We start from the raw sequence: 24,336 nt of genomic DNA on the forward strand, positions 1-24,336 counted from the left end.
ATGTAAAAAGACTTTAAAGCAGTCTTAAGTGATGAAAAAAAATTATATGTTTTTTAAAAATATATTTTGAGACGCTTAAAACATTTTATAAACTTAAATTTGAGAGACTTACCTGTTTAAAAAATTTTTCTAATAAAGAAGAATTCCATCAACATTGTTAACTTTCGCTTTTTATTTTTTTTATTCAGTTAAGGAAAACTTTTAATCGAATCGAAAATTTAATTCAAATTTATTTTAAGTCATTAGAAACATTATATATATAAATATATTAGAAATAAAATTAAAACATTTTAAACCTTTTATAAACTTAAATTGAAAACACTTTCAAGTTCAAAAAATCATTTATTGAAGAAAAATTGTATAAATCTAATTAAAATTTAGCTTTTTGAAACTATTTTAGTTGTACAGAAAACGTCAATACAATCTCAAACATTGTTAATTTTTTTAACGATGAAAAAAAAAATTTTTTTTTGAGAAATTTTTCCTTAAAGAAATATTGTATCAACATTGTTAAACTTTCAACTTTAACTTCTGGTATTTTTTTCGTTGTAAAAAGAAGAAATGGCCTTAAAGCAATGGCCACATAATCCATCGCCCTGCCCCCGACACATATTCACAAAACGTGATTTAAAATGGCCGAAAGTAGGCAACAAGTACATTGCACTCTTTCAACTCAGCTCTACTAACACAAATCACGTGTCCTCAACACGACGTCACGTGATAACTTTGCAACAGTTAAGAAATTGTTAAACACAACTTTCACTCTCGAATTTTCGAAATAATTATTCTCCTCCCTTCCAGCAATAAATACTCCATTTGATTTCAATAATTTGCAACTCGATTCGGAACTTTATATATTCTATTTCTATGATATTATTTTACATGCATAGAAAATTTTAAATAGATTAAAATTAAACTCTAATGTTTGGAATAAAAACTAAAATATGAAAAAGTCATATTTCTTATTTTATTAATATTTTTTTATTCATATGTAATATTAAAATTTTTTTTAATTAATTTTATTTCAAAACTGCTATTTGCATAAATATTTGTTTAAATATAATATTTTATGATTCAAATAACAAAATTCCTATCGATATTAATTTTTCGATTGTTTAAATCAAATTATTTCTATCGATATAAAATCTTTGAGGCTTCAAATAATGCTTTTAATATAATTTAGAGTCTGAAATTATTTTAATTGCGTTAAAACATTTGCATTTTCGTTTGAAATTAATTTAGAAATCGTTCACAATTTATTACGCACCTTAACATTTTTCCAATATTATTTAAGGCATAGAAATGCAAAGAAATTTCTGTTGTCTATTTTTTTTTACCTAAATACACATTTTAAATAATTTATATTTCTGAAACCAATACAAGCTAGACAAAATGTTTTATTTAAATCGTTTCCTAAAAATGATGTTCCCATTGATATTCCCATAGAGCCAGAAACATGATACATTTTACTAAATTCTGGCAGTTTGACAATTTTTTATCATTGTTTTTTAACTAAGTTATTTTCCCAATTGTTTTTACCAATACTATGTACCATTCATTACAATTATTAGGTAGCACTAATACATATATTATGAAAAACCATCTCAGTTTAAAAGCTCTACTTTCCGACGGTAGCGACAATTATTAATCAAATGCTTTGCTACTAATCAGCCATTTTTATTAAATTATATTTCATTAACTTCGAGCAAGATATATATTATGTATATTGGTATGCATTACAATTGTTACGTTGTACTGTTATACATATTATGAAAACCATCTCTGTTAAAAAGTTCTACCTTCCGACTGTAGCGACAATTATTAATCAAATGCTTTGCTACTAATCATCTATTTTTATTTAATTACATTTCATAAACTTTGAGCAAAGATACATATTATATATATATTGGTATGCATTACAATTGTTACGTAGTACTGTTATGCATATTATGAAAAACATCTCTGTTAAAAAGTTCTACCTTCCGACTGTAGCGACAATTATTAATCAAATGCTTTGCTACTAATCATCCATTTTTATTTAATTATATTTCATAAACTTTGAGCAAAGATACATGTTATGTATATCGGTATGCATTACAATTGTTACGTAGTGCTGTTATATATATTATGAAATAACATCTCTGTTAAAAAGTTCTACCTTCCGACTGTAGCGACAATTATTAATCAAATGCTTTGCTACTAATCATCCATTTTTATTTAGTTACTTTTGATAAACTTTGAGCACGAGGTTAACTCGATTATTTTTATTTCCTTTTCTTTCATTTTTTCTATTTAACTTTCACTCATTAGGGTCAAAAGTGAACGACCCGTCAAGTGAAAGTGGCACACTTTTCTGTCGACGTTTTCAGCTCTTAGGAAAATCAGTCGAAATCAGTCTCTCATAGTTTCAGCCTCATTCTATACCATTTCCGCTTGAATAGTAATCAAATTATGTGATTTTCCCCCCCTTCTATTTCGTCACAGTACTCTTATCTCTTTCTTCATATCCAATTCCCTTTCTACATGTGTGTAAAAAAGAGACTTAATGGGGTTATCCATATATATAGTTATCACTTATTTGAGTTTTTTTTTTATTGTTAATTCTTTCATCCCTCCAAATAATATAATTATCAATAACTTTGTCTAACTTTATCACTAGTTTTCGTCTTCAATGTAATTGCGGTTAAACGATATATTTTAAAGAAAAATAAAAAAATCCTACTATATATCACTCATCTCAATGATATTATTTAAAATTTTATAACCGGCTTTTAACAGTCGACCCACTTCTGAGTTTACAACTATCGATGCCCAACTCTATAATTTAGTAATTTTGAGTCTAACCCAGAAGACAATGTAACTCCTGAATCAAGCACTGTGAGAAACTAGCCTTCGTGGAGGAATTTTCGATGGAACTAACCAGAATTTGAGTTACATGGAGAAGGAAACCAGAAAAATCTCCTATGATCAGCTTGACAGCAAGGAGACTCTTAACACATGATACGTCTATCACTGGCAGTTTTTTACATCAGCACTGTGGTCGGTGCGAGCCAGGTGCAGAATTTATATCGACCATCCATCTCTGGGATTCGAACCTGGTATTGGGAGGCGAACGCTCTATTACATGAGCCAATACAGATCCGTGAATAAAATTATTATTAATGACCGATTACTGTTTGTACCGTTTTTTTTCTTCTTCTTTATATTACTGGTAATTAAGCTATATCATTCAGAAAAACGATTGCCAACTCGCTAACAATTTTCACCCCTTGAATTACGTCATTATTAGATTTTTTTTTCATTATTTTCTTATACTGCAATTAAATAGCATCATTCATTGATTATAAAATATAAAATCTATAAGTTAAGAATAATTTAGGAAATTAACAATGACTAAAAATACCCGAGTTTTTGAAATTTAATTTTAGACTAAAAGTATTTTTTATCTGTAAGATAATTACAAGAAGTCAAAATATCTTATTTTAACAATAGATAATAATTAAAAATAATTTGTGTTAGATTTGTAAATACAATTTCTTCAGTTAAAAATAAAGTAAGAATATCTATAAAATTTTAATAATCGCACCTATTATGTTATTAATTAACTCCATGAAGTACGAAAAAATAAGTATATATGTATAAGTAAAAATATACAAATATGATATTAATATTTTTATATATTTATTTTAATTTAAATCGAATTTTTATCACAATGCCTTCACTAAATCACTTAACCATGAAACAGGTCATGTTTTCTTAATACAAATATAATAATGATGCAGCATTATTATATTTAAAAAACACGTTAATATATAAATGCGATAAACAGTACTTTATGATGAAATAAGTACTAAACGGCCTAGGTGAAGCTATTGCCTTACCCACTTCAATTATTTTCTGGGAGGAGTATCTGCGTAAAGTAAAGCAGTAGGAGGAAAACAACTTAAAAGTAGTTTAGCTTATTACGACAACTCTAATAAGGGTTGTTTGTACGCTTTTTAGATCAAGGATTCGATATTTGCCCCTTTAAAAAGGGACACAAAAGTTGTTGCGAAAGTGATGGTCTAAAAATGATGAGGCCTTCTAAGGTCTTTATTTCGACATATAACACCTTTATTTTAACCATGTAATTTATGAAACATGTGTCCAAAAATTCCTCTAATTCGTAAATGTCAATAGACAGGAATCGTAAGCTTTTTCCTCTGTAGAAAAATCCACGGAAAAAACCGCCCCGAAGAAATATTTTTTGAAGAGTTTATCACTGAAATTTTAATTCTAGTAAATTAATAGTATTAAAAGTTTATTGAGTCTGAAATTTGTTATAAAGAATAACGGATACTTTTATATGGAAGAACCTTAGAACAAATATCCTTGTATTTTGTATGAATCTGAAATTTTCTTTCAACTAGTTATGCTTAAGATTAATTATGTAAACATATAATATTAAATATGCTTTCATTCAAATTTGTACAATCATTAATAAACATTTCATCAACAACCTTAACTGAAAATTTTCTACACGGAGAAAAAAATTCTGATAAAATTACAGTGCTGTGTGGTAATAACATTTCTACTAAAAAAAAATTTTTTTTAAAAATTAACAAAAAAAAAAACAACATAATTTTTGTACTAAAAACGAAAATATAAGGAATTTAAACCATTCATTTGGTAGTTTTTTCATTCATATGGTAAAAAATCACCGGCAATTTTGGTTTTCAAAATGATAGTTCTCATTACCGCACAATAAGTAAAAAAATACAAAACTGAAAAGTAAATTGAATCAGATAAACGGTTTTTATGTCATTCTCTAAGTTATCATGCTAAAATTAAAAATTTCTTACCACATTTACCAAATTGTATGATATATTATAAAACCATATTCTATTGCTAATTCTACCAAAATCAATTTTACTAAATTCTAGCTGTTTCGTTCATATTTTTTTTCCTTATGTAGATTTTCGATGAATCTAAAACTTGAACGAAGAATGTTGGGGGGGGGGGCACTTTATGTGCGACAATTTAATAAATTGTCATATACTCAAATGTTACTTAGCAAAAAAGTTGATTTTTTTTAAAACTAAAAACAGTTTTATTGTATTAAAATTTTTTAGAATATTTATTGTTATATTCTCAAAATCCAGAGTAAAATCGTAAAATGAGTTCAAATTGTAAATAAAAATGCAGTATAACTGAGGGAGTTTATTTATTCTTAGAACTGTGTGGTAAAAGTCCTCAAAATGTACAAAATTTAAATATAAATATTCAAACAGAAGCAACTTAAGCAAAAATTGCTGAATAAATTTTTCGACTTGTTATTTTTCCTGACCAACGATAACTAACAAAAAGAAAAAAAAGAATTTTAAAACTTCCACCGAGACTAACAAATATGGAGTACCCTATCATGTGGAGGACGGTCATAAAAAGATCTGTTTGTGAACACTCGACCTAAAATCACACCAGAGTTCGTTCAACTTAGTGAGAAAGATAGGTCAAAAACGGGATTTTGCGTCATCCATTCGCTGGCGTATGTATAATTATCCCTTATTCCCTTTACCAAAGGGAAAAAAGATAAGATAGGGAAATCGTCGTGAAACAGATGAGGAGATTAGTAGATTAATAATTTTTTTTAGAAAGAACTTTTCTGAAAGTAAATCACTTTTTTTTCTGAACAATTAATTTCAAGGCTTTTAAAGAGGAAAAACATTGACTAATATTTTATTGAGTAATTGAATTTCATAGATAGAATGCCATGAAATAAAATATTAGCACAATGTAAATGTTTTGCTGCTTTCATATTTTTCTAACGTCTTTAAGAACTTACAGTAATTTTTTCCTATAAATCTGTTTATTATTAGCTTGTATTACTATGTATTTCTAAAATTGTGTTACATTTTTTTCCTAATTTTGCTAGTATAAAATTACTTAATTTTTCGCGATATGGGAGCTTTTTTTAATTAATTATAAGAGGTTTAGAGGTTTTTATAATCACAATATTTTTTAATGAAGTAAAAGAGTACTTTTTAAGAAAATAATAATATTTTTGAGAATGTGTAAAATCAAGGAGTTAGTTAATTTTTTTTTTTTTTTTTTAAATTAGCTTTAAAAATCAACTTTTTCTTTAAATATCAAGTCCTATACACCTTTTTATATAATTACAAGCAGTTTAATACATTAAATGATTGTTCTATGATCAAGATATTATTCAATAAAATAAAAAATAAAAACATTTTTTAAGAAAAACTTCGAAATTTCTGAGGATGTGAAAAAATTTTGTGTTTTTTTTTCCTTAAAATTTCATTGACGAAATTAATTATCTGATCTCTTAAAATTTCTCATGATGTGTTAGATTTTTTGTTAAACACAAAGAGGTTTAACGAATATAGTTGTTTATGATCAAGATATTTTTGATCAAACAAAAAGAGAACTATTTCAAAAATGATTAGTGCGATAGTTATTTCCCTTAGTTTCTGTCATGAAATCAGTTAGCATTTATTAACAATTTCTGGCGATATGTAAACTTTTTATTATTATAAGAGGTATAATATACCAAATGAAAGTTCTATGGTAAAGTTATTTTTAAATAAAGGAGTACTTTTTAATAAAAAAAAAATTTATTTTCTCAAGATTTGTAAAAAAATTTCATTGATCCTTTTAAAGTTTCAAAAATTAGTTAATTTACAAAATTAATTAGCTATTTTCTTAATATATATCGTAGATTAAAGGAATTTTAAGAATCAGTCAAAATTTGTTTATAAAAGTCTTAAAGATTTGTACTTTAACTATTTAAGAATTAAATAAAAATTACATTTATTTCTCCCGCAAATCGATTAATCAAACAATGATAATTTTAATTAGTAATTTCTAGAAAAATTTGTAGAATTTTTACTACTTTCCCTTCCAATCCTTATAGACCACTTTTTTTTCTATTTAAATTTTATTTAACTATAGAAATTATTTTATACTTAAAAAAAATTTTTTGTAGAAGTTTTAATGTTTTGGCTAATATTTTTTTTTCCACTTATGAAAATTTTTTTATTCGAATGAAAGAAATTTTGTTTACATTTTTTCTATTTCTGAAAGAAATTTCTTTTCGAATGGAAGACATATTACGGATATTTATGACCAAAAATTTGACTACACTTTTTTTTTAAAATTTAAAACAGAAAAATTCAAATTATAACTCATAAAAGGAGATTAAGTTTTTCAATTTATGAAACGATCAAAATTTCGAAAATGAAGAGGCATCAAAAGAAAATAAATTATTAAACTTTGGCTTTATAAGAAATATATAAATAAAAAATGTATGGTATGACATAAAAAATTATTCCTAACTGAATCTTAATTAAAATACGTTTTTTACAAAGTGCAATCAGACAAAACAGTAATAAAATATTTTAATTCTGTCAAGCATATAATTTTTGAACTTTTATAAAAAAACACCTTATTAATTTCGTAAGCATAATTAGATACAATGAATAAATAGATTATTCATTAGCATAATTTTAATTATTTCATGACAGCTACTCCGACCACGGAAAGTAAAATGAATTTGAAGAAGAAAAAAAGGGAATAAATAGGCGTGCCTAATCGTGTTTCGTCATCAGGAGTTTAAACCAATCAGATCTGAAAACTTTTATCAAACAGCAGGGCAACGACCTACCCTTAAGGTGACACGCTTTTGGATCGGCTCGTGACCCCAAAATTCACGTGACTGCAAGAGCATGAAAGAGAAGCATTAGTGATCGCAACGCCCGCTTGCGGCAACACTGAGAAGTGTGTTACAAGGTCAGATTGGTGAAAGTGAAGGGAAAATGATTACCACTCTCCCACAATTTGCATTGCATGCGCTTGTAAGCGCATTTTTTAAATTTTATTTAATACGTTCGTATAACTTAAAAATCTTATTGTTTATGTTTAGTGCTTCTATTTGATTTTATAACAAAAAAATCTAGTAAAGGATTATACTATGTCGTAATTATTTAAAATTTGCAATGATTATGTTAATTAATAATTATATAAATAATTGTAATATAAATAATTATGATATACGTAATTATAAAATAAGTAACAATTTAAGATGAGCAATTCTTTTGTTTATTGCATTCTATTTCTGTGCGATATGTCGTTTTAGTGCTGGGTGCAGTGTCGATTTTAAAAAACCGTGAATAATGCTAATTTTGCTATCATTACCAATAACGATAATTATCAAATAAAATAATATCGTAATAATTACAGAAATGATTTTTATCGTAACTATGCTAGTTTCATTTCTAGATTTTTTTTATCATTATTATGATTAAAAATTTTTAAAACAGTTATGAACTTAAAAATGTTTTATTTTAATTTGTATGTATTACAAATTTCTGATCTACATAAATTAAAACTAGTCATAGCATTAGCAAAAAAAATTTTACTTTTTTTTCATAAATTAGTAAATTTTTTAATTTTTAAATATATTCCAAATAATAGATCTTCTTTAGATATGAGATTTTATTTTGCTATAAATATTTAATATAAGGCATTCCAAATTCGAACACTAGTTTAGAGCACTTTACTATAGACGTAGTAGATTTGAGACCAAAAGAAAGAAAAACTGTAAAATATTATATTTTTGGAATTAGAACCCTACTCAGAAGGCAAAGGAACCAAGTATTAGGATAAACGAACACCATGGCCTATCTGTTTATGTAACACAACTCTCATTTACAATGTACAGAGGAAAAAATCACTGGGGATATCTTTTGCTAGCACCAGGGTCAGCAAAACTGGGTTCGTGTGGGAGTTTACCAACAATACCTACACTTCGAACATTCAACTTTTTAAGATCGATGATAACCAATTTATTTACCTATTTAAAACAGATATTTTTTTTAAATTGAAAAATGAAATATTAATTTCAAATATTATTTTACAATATACCATTTTATATGCAACCCGTTGCTTTCAAAGTAATTCCAGCAATATATAACCCTTACAATATATCCATCGTTATAAATACATATAAAAAACGACCACTATTGTTTCCGAAACAAGTTACAAAATATAACTGTTCCAATATACTAGTTACACTGAATAAAGATCCGTTAAAAAACCCATTGAGTACAAAACACAAACGAAAGTCATTAAACTTGCAATTAAAAGATGATACATCTATTTATTTAAAATGCTTTCTCCAGTAGTAGTTCTTCCGGGTATCAAGGAAATTTTAGGTCATGGGGATGATACCAGTTATTTTTATTTGATGATTTGAAAATCGTTTCCTATTTTTCGTCCCAACACTTCCTCATTTTAAGGTCATATAATTCAAAGAATTCTTTAGAGCCAGCAGGAAGTATATCACAAAAACAAATGGAAGCTTAAGAAAATTAAAAAAAATAAAGAATGTAACTTAATAACAATTTAAACTAACGATTAGAAAACTAAATTGAAAAATCCCCGCCATATATTCATAGCATTAAAACATTTCAGCTTATGATACTTTTTCATTCGGAACATATCCCAGAAGACAATATTCAAGAGAACTAAATCAAGAATTAAAACAAATATTGTTTAACAAACACTTGTGCCCAATGAGAAGAAATCCACTAAAGCCTTTTAAAGTCAGACTAACGGCACTGAGGTTTTCTGGAAATTGTAAAAAAGGAAGAAAAAAAATGAAGTAGGAAGTGCGAGGAGAATTTTTTTCTAAGAACAACTCATATATTATCCAACGGGATGTATGAGTTACTTAAAAGAAATGAAAACAGAAACATATACTGATTTTAATAAGATTCTTTTTGAATTAGAAGGAAAAAATTTAAGTAGAAAGAGTGAGGTGAAAATTTAGGAATTTCCTAAAAACAATTCATATGTTACCCAACAAGATGTCTTACCACAAAATAAAAAATAAAAAGCATTAATTATAAATAAGGCTTTCTCGAATTATCAAGAAAAAAAAGAAGTAGAAAGAGTGAAGAAAAAATTTTGGAATTTCCTAAGAACAATTCATATATTATCCAACGGGATGTATAAGTTACCACAAAGAAATGAAAACAAAAACATATACTGATTATAAATAAGTTTTCCTTGAATTAGTAAGAAAAAAATGGAGTAGAAAGTGTGAGGAGAAAAGTTGGAATTTCTTAAAAACAGTTCATATATAAACCAACGGGATGAGTTACCACAAGGAAATTAAAACAAAAACATATACTGATTATTAATGAGATTTTCTTGAAGTTGTACGAAAAAAAGGAAGTAGAAAGAGTGAAGTGAAAACTTTAAAATTTCTGAAGAACAATTTATATATTATCGAACGGGAGTTACCACAACAGAAATAAATTTTAAAAAAAACATCATTTTAAATAATCTTTCCCTGATTAGTAAGAAAAAAATGAAGAAGAAAATGTGAGGAGAAAATTTTAAAATTTCCTAAGAACAATTTATATATTACCCAACGGGATGTATAAGTTACAACAACAAAAATAATTTAAAAGCATTATTAATTTTAAATAAGTTTTTCTTGAATTAGTAATCAAAAAATGAAGAAGAAAGTGCGAGGAGAAAATTTTGGAATCTCCTAAAAACAGTTCATACATTGATCAACGGGATGAGTTACCACAAAGAAATTAAAACAAAAACATACACTGATTATTTATGTGATGTTCTTGAAGTTGCACGAAAATAATAAAGTAGAAAGTGTGAGGAGAAAATTTTTGAATTTTTTAAAAACAATTCATATATTACCCAACGGGATGTATAAATGACAAAAAAACACATAGCTTTATATATTTACACGAAATGATATCATAACGGAACTTGATAATTGTTAAGTTTTAATCCGTATTTTTTATACTGGAACAGTTGCACCACTTCTCATACGAATGTGCAATTGTTCATAGTTCCTACAACTCCCCCTCTAGAGACTGGTGCGTACTCTGCGTACTGTTCATTTCCCAATCTTCAGCCTTTCAGCACGCGGAAGATGGTGTCCGCTGAATAACGGGGTGAAGGCCAACACAACCACCACTTTCCATTATTACAATCCCAAAAGCCGGAACAATGGGGCACTTCACGGGGTAAAGCATGGGGTAAGTACAACGTCACATGCGTGGTTCAAGGTTGGTCATACGCTTTTTCCCTATACTGATAAATTATTCCCTATGAATATTAGTTCTCTGAATAATTTTATCCCGAAATAAAATTCCTTTATTATGTCATATAAAAATTGTTAAATAACGATTTTAATAACAATAACAAATTATAAATAAATTTAAATTCCTGACAAAGGAATTTAAATTTATTTATAAACGTAAAAAACTTTTTAATTAATTATATTATATCATGTTAATCTATTATTAAATATTAAAGTATTTATTCATAATTCTTAAAAAAATATTAATTAAATCATAATAAAACATTTTATTTAATCATAAGATTATTCATTGTATATCATTGTTTAACGTCTTAAATATTATTAAATAAATGTAAAATTTTTGTTATTTAAGTGAACAATAAAAATAATACATTTTTCTTGAAGTCATAAACTAGCAGTATTTTATAAAACAAATATTATTTTCCACGGTTAAAAAATATTTTTCAATTTAATAAATCTTATTTTTTTAAAGTAAATAAAATTAATTTATCTGTTTTGAAGCAAATAATATACTTTTTCAAAAACTAATAATTTTTAAAATTATTATTCATAAATAATAATTTTTTGATATAAAAGAAGTTTTTACAAAAATAATAATAGTAAATTAATATATTTATTATAAAGTAATAATTTTGCACTTATTCATAAAAAAAAATAATTAAAAAAAATTCCTTTCATATAATAATTTTCTCAATTCAATTTTTCAGAAAATTTAAATACTAATCAAGACAATATTTATTTAGAAGTAATAATTTTGCACTTATTCATAAAACGAATACATTTTCGCTCATTTGGAAGTTATTTTTTCTCGTATTTTTTTAGTTATATTTAGAAAAAAAATAATAATAATCTACTTATTTCGAAGAAATAGTGTTACACTAATTTATAAAACAAGTAACAGAAACATTAGTGTTACACTAATTTTTTTAAAAAAAAAGTAATTTTTCTCTCAACGAAAATACATTTCTCAATTTTAAAATCTTTAAAATGCTTCCTATAACTTTATATAGGGAAAAAAGAGGGATTATTGTGGCAGGTAGAGTTAGAAATCTGGGGGTAGGGGATTTTTTCATTTGGGATCAGGGAGACGGGATCAAGGTGGGTCATAGACCTGATGATGAATCCGATCATCTGGAGTATAGAGTTGAGGGTCGTATTCTGGGAAAAAATGAAATGGGTTGAATAAAAACGAATAGATTTGTATTTTTTCTTCCTGTTTCAGGGTCTCAATACAACTGTTTTCACATCCTGCTTTGGAGAATAAAGTAGTGTAACTCAAAAACTCTTATCGATTGAATAAAAAATTAACACAACTGTTTAAAAACGATATGTAACAATAATTTATAAATAGAAGAGATCATTAAATATTTAATTTTGAAAAATTTATGTCATAGATTAAAATTATACACTATATTATTAAAATTATTCACTGTCAATTAAATAAGTTTTAAATGGAAATAAATAAGAAATAATTTAAAAGATCATTGAAAGAGCACATAATGAGATTTTAAAATTCGCTCATTACCTGCTATTAAAATATCAATTTCTAAAAAAATACAAAAAACTTTAAGTATTAATTTAATGAAGAGAAAAAAATTGTGAATATTTCTCATCAAAAAAGTTTTAAAAAAAAGCTAGAATTAATCAGAGACAGAATTTTCTACTAAAAAAAGGTGTCACATTAAAACGAATTATTAAAATTAGAAATTAATCATAGTTTAATCATAATAATTTAATCATATTAAATTAATCATAATAAATAATAATATAAATCTAAAAAAAAAAACTAAAAATGCACTTTTAAAATGTGTTATTTGTCCACTTTTAAATAAATTAAATCAACAAAATTATTTATTAATTACAGTAATTATATTTAAAAATTTAATAAATTAATTAGAGCAACTCGACCCAGATAACGTTCGTAAATTAAATAAATAATCTTTTGAAACTGAAGCGGTAAATTAATACCTGATTTAAAATTTCATTAATTTAAAAATATATATAAATAAGCTTCAAAAATATATTTCAAGCGTACAAAAACAGGCACCCATTCTCATGTTTGACAAGTCTTGAAAATAGGCGTCTGTTTTTGAACGATTCAAACTTGGAAAAAGTCGACTGTTATTCCCTATTTATATATATTTGATGCAAATGAAAATTTTAATGGGGTAATGTTGGTAGATATTAACAAAATATTTATTGATCGCATATATACAATTTAAAAATTTGTCTTACAGAAGAGCTTTGTTAATGATTTTAGTAAAATCAACAATAAAATATGGTTTAATAATGTGTGATAACATTTGATAAAATTAACAAAATTTGTTAATTTTATCATGATATCTTAGAGCATGACCTAAAAACTATTTATTCTGTTAAATTTACTTTTCAGTTTTGTATTTTTAAGTAAATGTGTGGTAATAAGAACTATAATTTTGAAAATCAAAATTCCTTGTTAACCGTTACCTATGAAGTTTCTGGTAAAGCTCCGTTTTTAAGATATAATGTTTTGCTTTTGGTCCGTTTTTACGAAATATTAATTTTGAAGGATCCATTTTTGAGATAAAATATTTTCTGAAAAGTCAGTTTTAATAAGTCGGTCACAATAAAAATTTTGTGAAAAACTAGCATACCCTCCAACTGCTACGGAATTTCCGTAGTTTCAGAAATCTTCTTTTCAGACGGTAGCAAAATTAATGTCTTAATATTTAAAAAAAATTTAATTTTAGCTTAACTTGTTCACTATTACTTATAAAAGTGCAGGCCATATGGCTAGATTCTTAAGTTCTGATAAAAGTTTTATGAGAGATCCATTTGCTTTAAAAATTTCTACTTTGGTTCGCTACCACTAGAAAGAATTATTTTCAAAATCCTCATAAGTTGGAGGGTATGAACTAGTTAATGATCCAAATTTTCCGTAAAATAACTTCTAAAACATAATTAATTTCAACACATTCAAGCTAAAATTGTTTTTACTACGTCAGTCTTCTTGTCTGATTTAACGAACAGGGTAAACCACCCACTTATCAAAGTTAAGAGTTTATTTCAACGATTTTCCATTGTGTCTTATCATTTTTAAGTCATAAATGAAATAGCAGAGTGGAATCCATTACAAAAAAAGAAAAACATTTTACAGAACATTTTTCCTTGCTAAGGAAAACTTGGAATCCTGGATAAATTTCTCATTTAAATAGTGATCTACATTCAGAAACAATGAAGCCACTCGTTTTCCCTTTCAAATTCACACGGCCAGTCCCACCCCACACTTTAAGATAGACAGTGAAAAAAATATAATGATAAGCAGGTCTACTGCGGTTCAGGTAAAGTGAAAACGCCTAGCCTATGTATTAAGGTCAGAAAGTTTAGATGGGACAACAAACTCTATGTAGGTCAACTTCAGCACCCATAACCTATATAATTTTTCCAATAATAAAACAAATGCACTGATGAAAAGGAATTGTCTTACGTTTTACTAGTAAAAGTTATTTTTTTTCTCCCGTTTTATGTTAGTTCGTGATGAATGTTTTTGTTTTATTTTATTCTACTTGCTTGATACCGTAGGTTTTGTTAAAAATGAGAGATGATATTGTTTTTATTTATCACGCTTTATACACTAGTGGGTGGAATTGAATTAATAGGTTTTGTTTATTTTTAGATTTTATGTAGATATCTCGATTTCTTTTTTTCTCTCAAAACATTTGGGTTTTTACAATAAGACAAACCTATTTTGCGAGCTATTTTTTATCTATTAAAACTATCGAAATTTGTCCTAAATGCTAATTATTGTTGCACTGAAACAAGAAGTATGATCGAAACTACGAGAATGTGTTAAACTTTGCTGTGTTTTTGGCTCTATGGGTACAGCAAAAAGTACGTTAATTTTTGCCGAAGCGTTTTGGTAATGAATTATTAGTAAAATTAACTATAAAATATGGTTTTATTACCATGCTGTTTGGTAATAAATGTAAAAAAATTTGATAACTTTATCATAATACTTTAGAGCATGTCATAGCCATTTAGTTGATTTACTTTTCAGTTTTGTATTTTTACTAAATGAGTTTTAATAAGAACTACAATTTTGATAATAACAAGAATTTCCGGTAAACCGCTACCATAAGAACGGAAAAAAATACAAAATTAATTTCTTCACTAATAAATATAGTTTTTTTTTTTGCCAGAATTTTTTTCTTTATGTAGAAAATTATTTTTCTGAAATACTTTTACTGTAGTTGCTGATTTTATTTGAGTGGATAAGTATTTTAATTTTTACCATATACTGAGCTGAGAATATTCAGAGGTAAAATTCATGATTTCCCAGACAACATTAAATCCACCAAGTGGATTTACGGTATTAAATATCTTTGTAATTTATATCCCAATTTGGAGGATATTCATAAGTCAAATGCAAGATCTAAATTGCCATTTTAAAAAGCCTTCTTTACGTTAAATGAACAAAAAGTAACAATTAAATTAAAATTGAAATTAAGAAAAACTCCCACGGTTAGCTTGACTATAATGCAATTTTAAGTCATCATGCTTCTACCATTAGGGATATTTTTACCACAACGCTTCTGGGTGGTACAAACTAGAATCAACTGTCATTTATGGAATCCTATTATGTGTCACTAACAAAATAACTAAATTTGGCATATAAATTACCTGATTAGTTTGAAGGAGACATATAAATTTAAACTGTCTTTTTAAATAAATATTTTTTTAACTGTTTTTTTAAATAAATATTTTTATTCCTTTTTATCAGACACTGTCATTGATTTTTTTTAACCTTAATTTAAAATTGCTTTTCATGACTATTTATAAGTTTTGCAATTATTATCTTTTATCTCACAACAAACAATGTTTTCGTACTTTATACGTTTAAAAATAAATGTGAAACAATTGTATGTCTTTCATTCATATGCTGATCCAAAACATAATTACTTATTCATAATTTCACACTGAGAAAAAAAGTATGGTCAAAACTACCAGAATACGGTATAATTTACCCTGTTTTTGGCTCTTTGGAAATACCAAAACGCATGGTAATCTTTCCGAAGAGCTTTGGTAATGACTTGGTAAAATTCAAAATAAAATATGGTTTTATAATAAGTGATAAAATTTGGTGAACGTGGTTAAATGTGGTAATTTTATGCTGATACCTCAAAGCATGTCATAAAAACTATTTATTATCAGTTTTGAATTTTTTTCTAAATGTGTGGTAATAAGAACTATAATTTTGAAAACCAGAATTTCCTGAAAACCGTTACCATACAAACAGAAAAATAACCTACGGAATGCTTTAAATATCGTGCATTTTGGTTTACATTACCACGCTATTATTATTATTTTTTTGGTATTATTTGGTTATTATTGTTTTTATTTTTACCAAAAAAATCATTACTATACAGTATGGTAATTTTACCAGAACTTCTTTCTCCGTGTAAAAATAACAATATTGCAAATTTATAAAATTTTCTTACAATTTTAAACTATAGATCAATAGATCCATTTTAAAATTTTACATCAAAATGGCTTATAATTTAACATCTTACTTTAATACATTTAACAATTATTACCTGTTTCTATAAGAAACTGTAATTAGTAATAAATTTTAATTCGCCTTATGAATTTTTTGTCTTACTATTAACTAATTATAAGTTAAAGTTAAGTTATTAGATAAAAATTAGGTTATGATGAATTGATTTTAAATCGAAAATTATTTCCTTTCAAACCATTCAAACTTTTTGATTGCTGTTAGTTGCATTTTCGTTTTCTTCTTGAAACAAATTGTTTTCTGAAAATAATTAAAACAAATTTCATCTAATAAAAGAAACAAAATTTAATAAAATTTTTGAATCTATGTTAGATAAAATTTTTGTTTGAAATCATTATTAAATTTTGTGTTATAAATAAGAAATATAATTCTCATTTATAATCGTCAACAATTTTAATATTTATTTTTATTAGATTTTTCCAGTTAATCTTATTAATATTTATTGATTACATGATTTTAATTGTTTAAGCAATGTGTTTCTAACTACTATTGGCATTTTCCTGGTAACAATTTACTTATGAAAAATTATTGTTTACGTGATCTTTATTTTTACTATTGCCATTATAAAAATTTATTATATCATCATGTTTTATCTGCTTTATTCCTTTATGGCATTTTTAACATATGAATTAAAATTTATTGTTTCCATGATCTTTTCTATTTTTTCTCTATTGGTATTATAAAAATTTATTATATCATCATATTTTACCTTTTTTATGGCATTTTCCTAATAACATATGATTTATCAAAATTTATTGTTTGAATGATCTTTTCCATTTTTTTCACTATTGGTATCATTAAAATTTAATATATGTATTTTTTATGATATATTTTTATCTTCTTTTTGAAATTTTTCTAATAGTGTATTATTTATTGAAATTTATTATTTACATGATTTATCATAAGCAAATGGATTATAAAAATGTGTTATTAAATGAAAAATTATTAAACAAAATTAAAAATTTACTTAATGTTAACTGTCTATATCATATATAATATGTTAACCTTTCACTTTTTTATATATTATTTGTTTAGTTAATTATTGCTAATTACTTTACTTTTGAAAACACTTTATTACAGTTACATTAATGCTTATATGATGTTTCCTAAGTATAATGTCAAGTACAGGATAGTTAAGAATAAACATTATAATAATTATTTAAAAAAATCTGAAATAAACTATAAAACTTAGAAAATTGTATTGATTGCGATTAAAGTAAATATTTTAATTGTTAAAATGACATTCCAATGTGTGGAATGTTTCAGCTTGTTTACCAAATGTATGAATATGAATTTTAAAGCATAAAACAATCTTAATATTCCTTTCTTAAATAATAAAAAAAAATGATAGTTCAATAAAAATAATAATTCAATAAAATTATAGTTTGATAAAATTTTTTGTTTACATGATTTTTTAATATTTGCATGATCTTTTCCCCCTGTTGATAACAATTTCTGACAGTAAATAATCTATTTAATTTTTTTATTTTCAGTAAGTTGAAAAAACATTAAATTTGTATTCTACCACTTTTTGCATGGTAAATAGACAAATTATGCAAGCTGTTTTATTTGTAATATTCAATATTAGTAAACAAAAAGAACTATTGTCAATAACTATAAAGTAGTAGCTTATAAAAATTCTTTGAAAACTTAAATTTCTTTAATTGTTTACATTATGTTTCATCTATGAATTTTTTTTTAGTGATTTTTTTAATTCATTGTTTACATAAATTTGATAAACATAAAATTGTAATCATGTACTGTTTACACAACAAATACATATAATATTAACCTGTTTTGAATTTAATACGCAAATTATTAATAAACAAATAGAACTATCAAATATTTCTTTTGTTTACATAAATCTTTCTATAGATTAATAAATAATAGTTAAGTTTTTTATTATTTACTATATGTTTCTTTTCCTGTCAGTGGCAATTTCCTAGCAACGATTAGTTTATTAAAACTATGATGTTAATATTGATGTTAATAAGCATAATACATGATGTTAATAAACATAAAATATGCATTAATGTACCGTTTACTTCATAAATAAGTAAATTGTATCATGTCTTTTATATAAATACAGAAACTATAAAAAAAAGGCAAACTTTTATACGTTTCTTATATTTTTAAACACGTTTATAAAGCTTATTAAGTTTATTAAAAAAAAAAATTTTGTAATTGACATGATGTTTTGTCATTGTTAATGGCATTTTCTAAAAAAAATAATTTTATTAAAATGCACTGTTTAGGCAGTGTTGATAAACTTATAAATTATTATTAATGTATTGTTTACGTTATAAACACAAAAATTGTTACACAAATTTTATGTGTAATACCCAAAGAATATCAATAAACAAAGATAACAATTGATAAGGTTTTCTTATATTATTAAGAATAGCGAAAAATAATGATAAAAATATTTAAATGAACACTTACCAATTGGCTCAGTTGGCACTGTCATATTGCTAATATTATAATTATTTGGCAGAGATTCTTCTATAATAGAATCAATAGGATTATCTTCTCTCATGTTCAAAGTCTAACAATTAATATAAACAAGTACACTGAACACTCACGCACAAAAACACAAGTACACAAATACACTGTACACTTGTTCCTGAGTAAAAACACATAAAATCCAATTTAAAAATCCTTCCGGTTCCATGGTAAAGAACTGAGCATCATCGTCCGAAAAGTGTCACAACATCGGAAGCACATGGCCCTCAATTAAATTAGCAGAAGCAATCCAAAATATTCAAATGATATGTAAACAACAAATTACAGTCAGGAAGAGTAAGGTGCCAAATCAAAATGTGTGACTGTTTGCTAACTGTAACTTCGCTCCTCCATGCTTTTTTTCCGATCCATGAAACGGTGTACGGTTATTGGTGGAAGAAATCACAACCCTGGCCGAGTGCGTTGAACTCGGGGGAAAGAGAGGGTGAAGAGGAAGGTGGGGATGTTACGTCATGACCCATTGACATAATTCTGTGGCGGCTCCATATTCGAGGATTTGATTGGGCGAAAGGAGAAAGAACGGAGCGAAAGGATTTTTTGGCCTTTTTTTATTTTTAATACGCTGCTTTGTTTCGGGATGAATATTAAATTTTTGTTAGAGAGAGTTAAGATAAGTTCTCTTTTGTTAAATATATTAAGAGAGGATGTTATTTTAATAGCAGTTTGAATTGATTATCAGAGCAAAAATTCATTTCCGGCATTGCCCTTGAAATGTAAAATCACAATTTCCCTCTGTTTGGCGTCAATATTGTTAGCCAAGTTTAAACATTTTGCGGGTCGTTTATACAGTGTTTTTTTAGGAAGCATTTTCAAAGATTGTCTTTAATTTTATCATCGCATTCATCAGTGGCGTGACACTTGTACCTTGTTATTTTTACTTAACTGGTAGTATGGCACATAAGCCTTACATGGAAAGGAGAACCACGAAAACCTAGCGCGGTTAACCCGACATATGCAGATCGCTACATCGACCGAGGTATTCAAATATTACGTAAACACCTAAAGGAAAGGGATTTTTTTTTTATTATCTTATTTTCGCTGACAAGAGTAGGTTTACGTAACACCTGTGTTACGATTTTTTCCACGTAAAGAAGAAATTATAATAAAATTGCTTCAATCATCAATGTAATTACCTATTTCGAATTTATTTAAATGTCATGCTAGTCTAGTTGAAATAGTTTTCAGCTATAGATATCTGAATTTTCAGGTCCTGTATTCTCTCTTTAAAAAAAATATTTCTCAGTACCAAACGTACTTTACCCAATGTTTCTCTGAATTGAAATTTTGCTCAACAGTAAAATATGTCATGTTTAAACCAGTTATTTCAGCTCAACTATTAAAAAACAAATTGTATGCGTGGATTTCCAAAATTATAATTATTTTTATGATTAGTTTTAAGGTTATTTTGACACAAAATACGGTTGCGTAGAAAATAAATGAATGTTACCTAGCACTGAATATCCAGTAGAATTTGCCAGGTTTTGAAATTAGAAACCTGGTCAGGGTATCCAGTACCGGTAGAGAAATTCTTTTGCCGGGACCTCGTAATGAAAATCTGGTACCGGGTAAATGACGGATACCCTAATTTTGGCATAAATAATCCCTAAATATCCAAATGACCAGGGGATAGAACGCTCATCTCCCAATTAGGTGACCCGGGTTCGAATCCCTGCAATGACTGGTCGATACGAAGTTCGCACCCGGCTCGCACCGACCACGGTGCTGACGTAAAATAGTCTCAGTGATAGACATATCATGGATTAGAGTCCCTTTGCAATCAGGCTAAACGTGGGAGGTTTTCATGGTCTTTCTCACTATGTAAAGCAAATGCGGGTTACTTCCATCAAAAAGTCCTCAATGAAGGCAAATTTCTCCCAATACTTGATCCAGGAGTTCCCTTGTCTTCTGGATTGGGTTTAAAATTACAAGGTTACGGAGTTGAACATTGGTAGTCGTAAACTCAAAATTGGATCAGCAAAAATTTAAAAAAAAAATCATGGGTTAGAATTTAGAATTATATTGAGAAAATTAACCTTAAATATTTTTCTGGTTTTTATCTCATGCAATAGCTATTTTTAGTTCTCATACAGCTTGTTTTGAAGCATTACCTAGGAGTTCCCTTGTCTTCTAGGTTGGGTTCAAAATTGCAAAGTCACAGAATAAATTGACAATATCCGCTTATCTGTTAAAGAAATCAACTATTTAACGTCAACAGAACATAATATACTTTAAAATTTGCATTATTCTAGCTTATTTATGGTAAGTGCTGAACATTCGTGAAAATCCACAAGACAAAAAAAATAAAAAATAATAATAATAATAACAACTCTAAATAAATAAATAATTTTAAATAATTTTTTATGGGCTGATTAAAATCACAAAATGAGATTATGAAAAAAGAGTAAAAAAATGACTTTTAGCTCTAAAAATTTTAGTTTATCATAACTTCTGTATATCATCTGTATATCTTCTATGTATATCTTCTTCTATGTATATCTTCTTCTATGCATATCTTCTTCTATGTATATCTTCTTTTATGTATATCTATGATATTTTTACAAAAAAAAGAGTAAAAAAAAAAAGAAAAAAAGAGAGAGGTATTTTAGGTTTCATGAATTTTAGTTTACTTCATATACGACTATTGTTTTCAAAAATATAAATAAAGTAAGCTATTTTAGGATTAATCATCTTTATCTAACCATACTTCATGTGTATATCTGTTATTGTCATGCAATAGCTCCTTACAATACGTTTTAAGTCCATATTAGATGCGTTTATTATAATTTTGCGTTTTTAAGTAAATTATTTGCAGAATGTTTGCAAGATCAGTAAAAGAAACATTAGATGTGTGTTAAAAGAATAAAGAGTAAAGATTGTTAAAATATTATTTATTTATAATTTTGTTTTATTTTTTTATTATTTTGTTTATTTACTTATTATCTTTCATTTATTTGTTTTTTATTTTTATTATTTTTATTTAATTTATTTATTTTAAAGATTAACTTCATTCCCTTGAGAGTAACCACCTAAATTGCAGAAGTGAAGATAAATACTCAGTACTAGATTACGTCATTTTTGCTTACTTCTCCATTTTTGCCCATTAATATTAAAAGTTACATTCGTGGATGAGATATCTTCTACATTTTTACTTTTTTTTAACCCCTTTTAACATAAAATCTAGATAAATAAGTTAAAAATATACTTTAATAACTTATAAAGTCTGAGAAATAAAAAAAATATAATATTGCAAAATATTTACTGTTTTTAACCTCAGTTTCTTTAGAATGAAAAAATTTACCCCGATTACCCAAAAATATACCCCTTTTTATGTATCCATGTTATCATATACCATAAGGAAATTATTTTTACCAGAACTAACAAGAATTTTTTTTTTTAATTTTTGTTCATTCAATGACATTCTCATTTCCTAGTTTATTCATTCATCGGTCTCATTTCGTGTTTCCTAGTTTAGTTCAAATTGATTTTTGATTTCTCAACTGATTTTAGATTTATTAACTTTTTTTAGTTTACTTTTAACTTAATTAACTTTAATTCATACTGGGTTCAACTTAACTATCATTTACATTCCACAAAAAAAGAAAAAAAAAATCAATGCTTTAATTATCATAATAGCACTTGTTAATTTCTGTAATTTATGAAATGCAATATTGTTATAGATTTTTTCTTTTTAAAATTTTTATTTTGAAAAAGTTAAGGATACGTCACCAACAACACCAAACTCGTACTGACAAAATATTTACGTTTTCAACTTAAAAATGTCTGCCCGAATCAGATGTAAAATTTTTCTCCTTTTACACAAATATAATTTTAAAAGTATTTGTTTGTGAAGATTATAGTGACTGTTGCAATTTACAAAACATTTTTTTTTTCATTTAAAAATATAAGATAAAAATATTGTTTCATAAAAATCCAGAAACAAATTTAAATTTTTAAAAAAAAAAGTTTTAACTTTAAGAACATAGACTATTGCCTCATTTTCAAATTTAATTCATTAAATTGCTAAAATAACAAGTTGTTTTAGCTTTTTTTGCATATTTAAGACACATTATTGTAATTTTTGGGAACAGAAGGAAAATTAATAACTTTGTCATGAAGTTTTTATTTTTAATAGTTTTTTAGCTTTCATTCAGTTAACTCTCTATAACCTGTATATCTAATTTACTTCATTATTTTGACACACGGAGGTAAATCCTGGTAAAATTGCCTTACTGCATAGTAATGATAATTCTGGAAAGCATAACCCATAGTTCTGGTAATAAAAAACAAAACATACGATATTTAAACCATTCATTTGATAATTTTTTCGTTCCTATCGGTTTACTGAAAATCCTGGTTTTCTCAGTTATAGTTCTTATAATTCCCAATTTAGTAAAAAATTCAAAACTGAGAAGTAAATTTAACAGAATAAATGGTTTTTGCGCCATGCTCTCTAAGGTATCATGACAAAATTACCATTTTTTACCAAATTTTATCATATATCATTATAAAACCGTATTTTATTGTTAATTTTACCAAATTCATTATCAAAGCACTTCGGGAAAAATTACCAAGTTTTTGGTGTTTTGAAGAGAGTCTGAAAAACTGCAAATTTTACCATATTCTTTTAATTTTGATCATAGTTTTTATCAGTGTAACAATAATTAGCATTTAGGACGAATTTCTATAGTTTTAATAGATAAAAAAACGTTCGTAAAGTAGGTTTTTATTAATGTAAAAACCTATGCGTTTAGAAAAATCAGATTAAATACATCTTTATACGAAATAATTTCATAAACTAAAAATTTCTAACAATAATTAGCATTTAGGCATTATCATTTAACAATAATTGGCCTCTCTCAAATGCAATCTAACTACATTTCACTGTGTATTTATTTAAGTCGCTTCGTTTCTTTGCATTAAAACATTTTACTTGTACAGTTTTTATTTACTACTTATTTACTATACTCTGTATTTTAGTGCTAATAAGCTATATTTCTTTGCCAACATGCATAGATTTTTAAGTCGTAATTAATAAATATTTTATTTTCATTTTAACTTTAAAATTTTATTTGAAACATTTCTCCGATTATTTAAATTAAATTTCCTAAGCCTGAAGCCTTCCAATAAAAAT

The 24,336-nt window shown here is 26.0% G+C and overlaps 1 protein-coding gene across 1 annotated transcript in view; it reads right to left on the minus strand.

The window, feature by feature from the left end:
* The window catches only part of LOC107457247 (Ecdysone-induced protein 75B), a 137,570-nt gene extending 117,984 nt beyond the window's left edge, over positions 1-19,586 (minus strand). The window contains exon 1 of the mRNA XM_016075360.3: positions 19,125-19,586. Within this exon, the coding sequence (XP_015930846.1) occupies positions 19,125-19,218 (94 nt within the window). The 5' untranslated portion in view covers positions 19,219-19,586. The remainder of the gene's footprint in view (positions 1-19,124) is intronic.
* Between the last annotated feature and the right edge of the window lie 4,750 nt (positions 19,587-24,336).

This window comes from Parasteatoda tepidariorum, chromosome 6 (genome assembly GCF_043381705.1).
Source record: "Parasteatoda tepidariorum isolate YZ-2023 chromosome 6, CAS_Ptep_4.0, whole genome shotgun sequence".
NCBI lineage: Eukaryota > Metazoa > Arthropoda > Arachnida > Araneae > Theridiidae > Parasteatoda > Parasteatoda tepidariorum.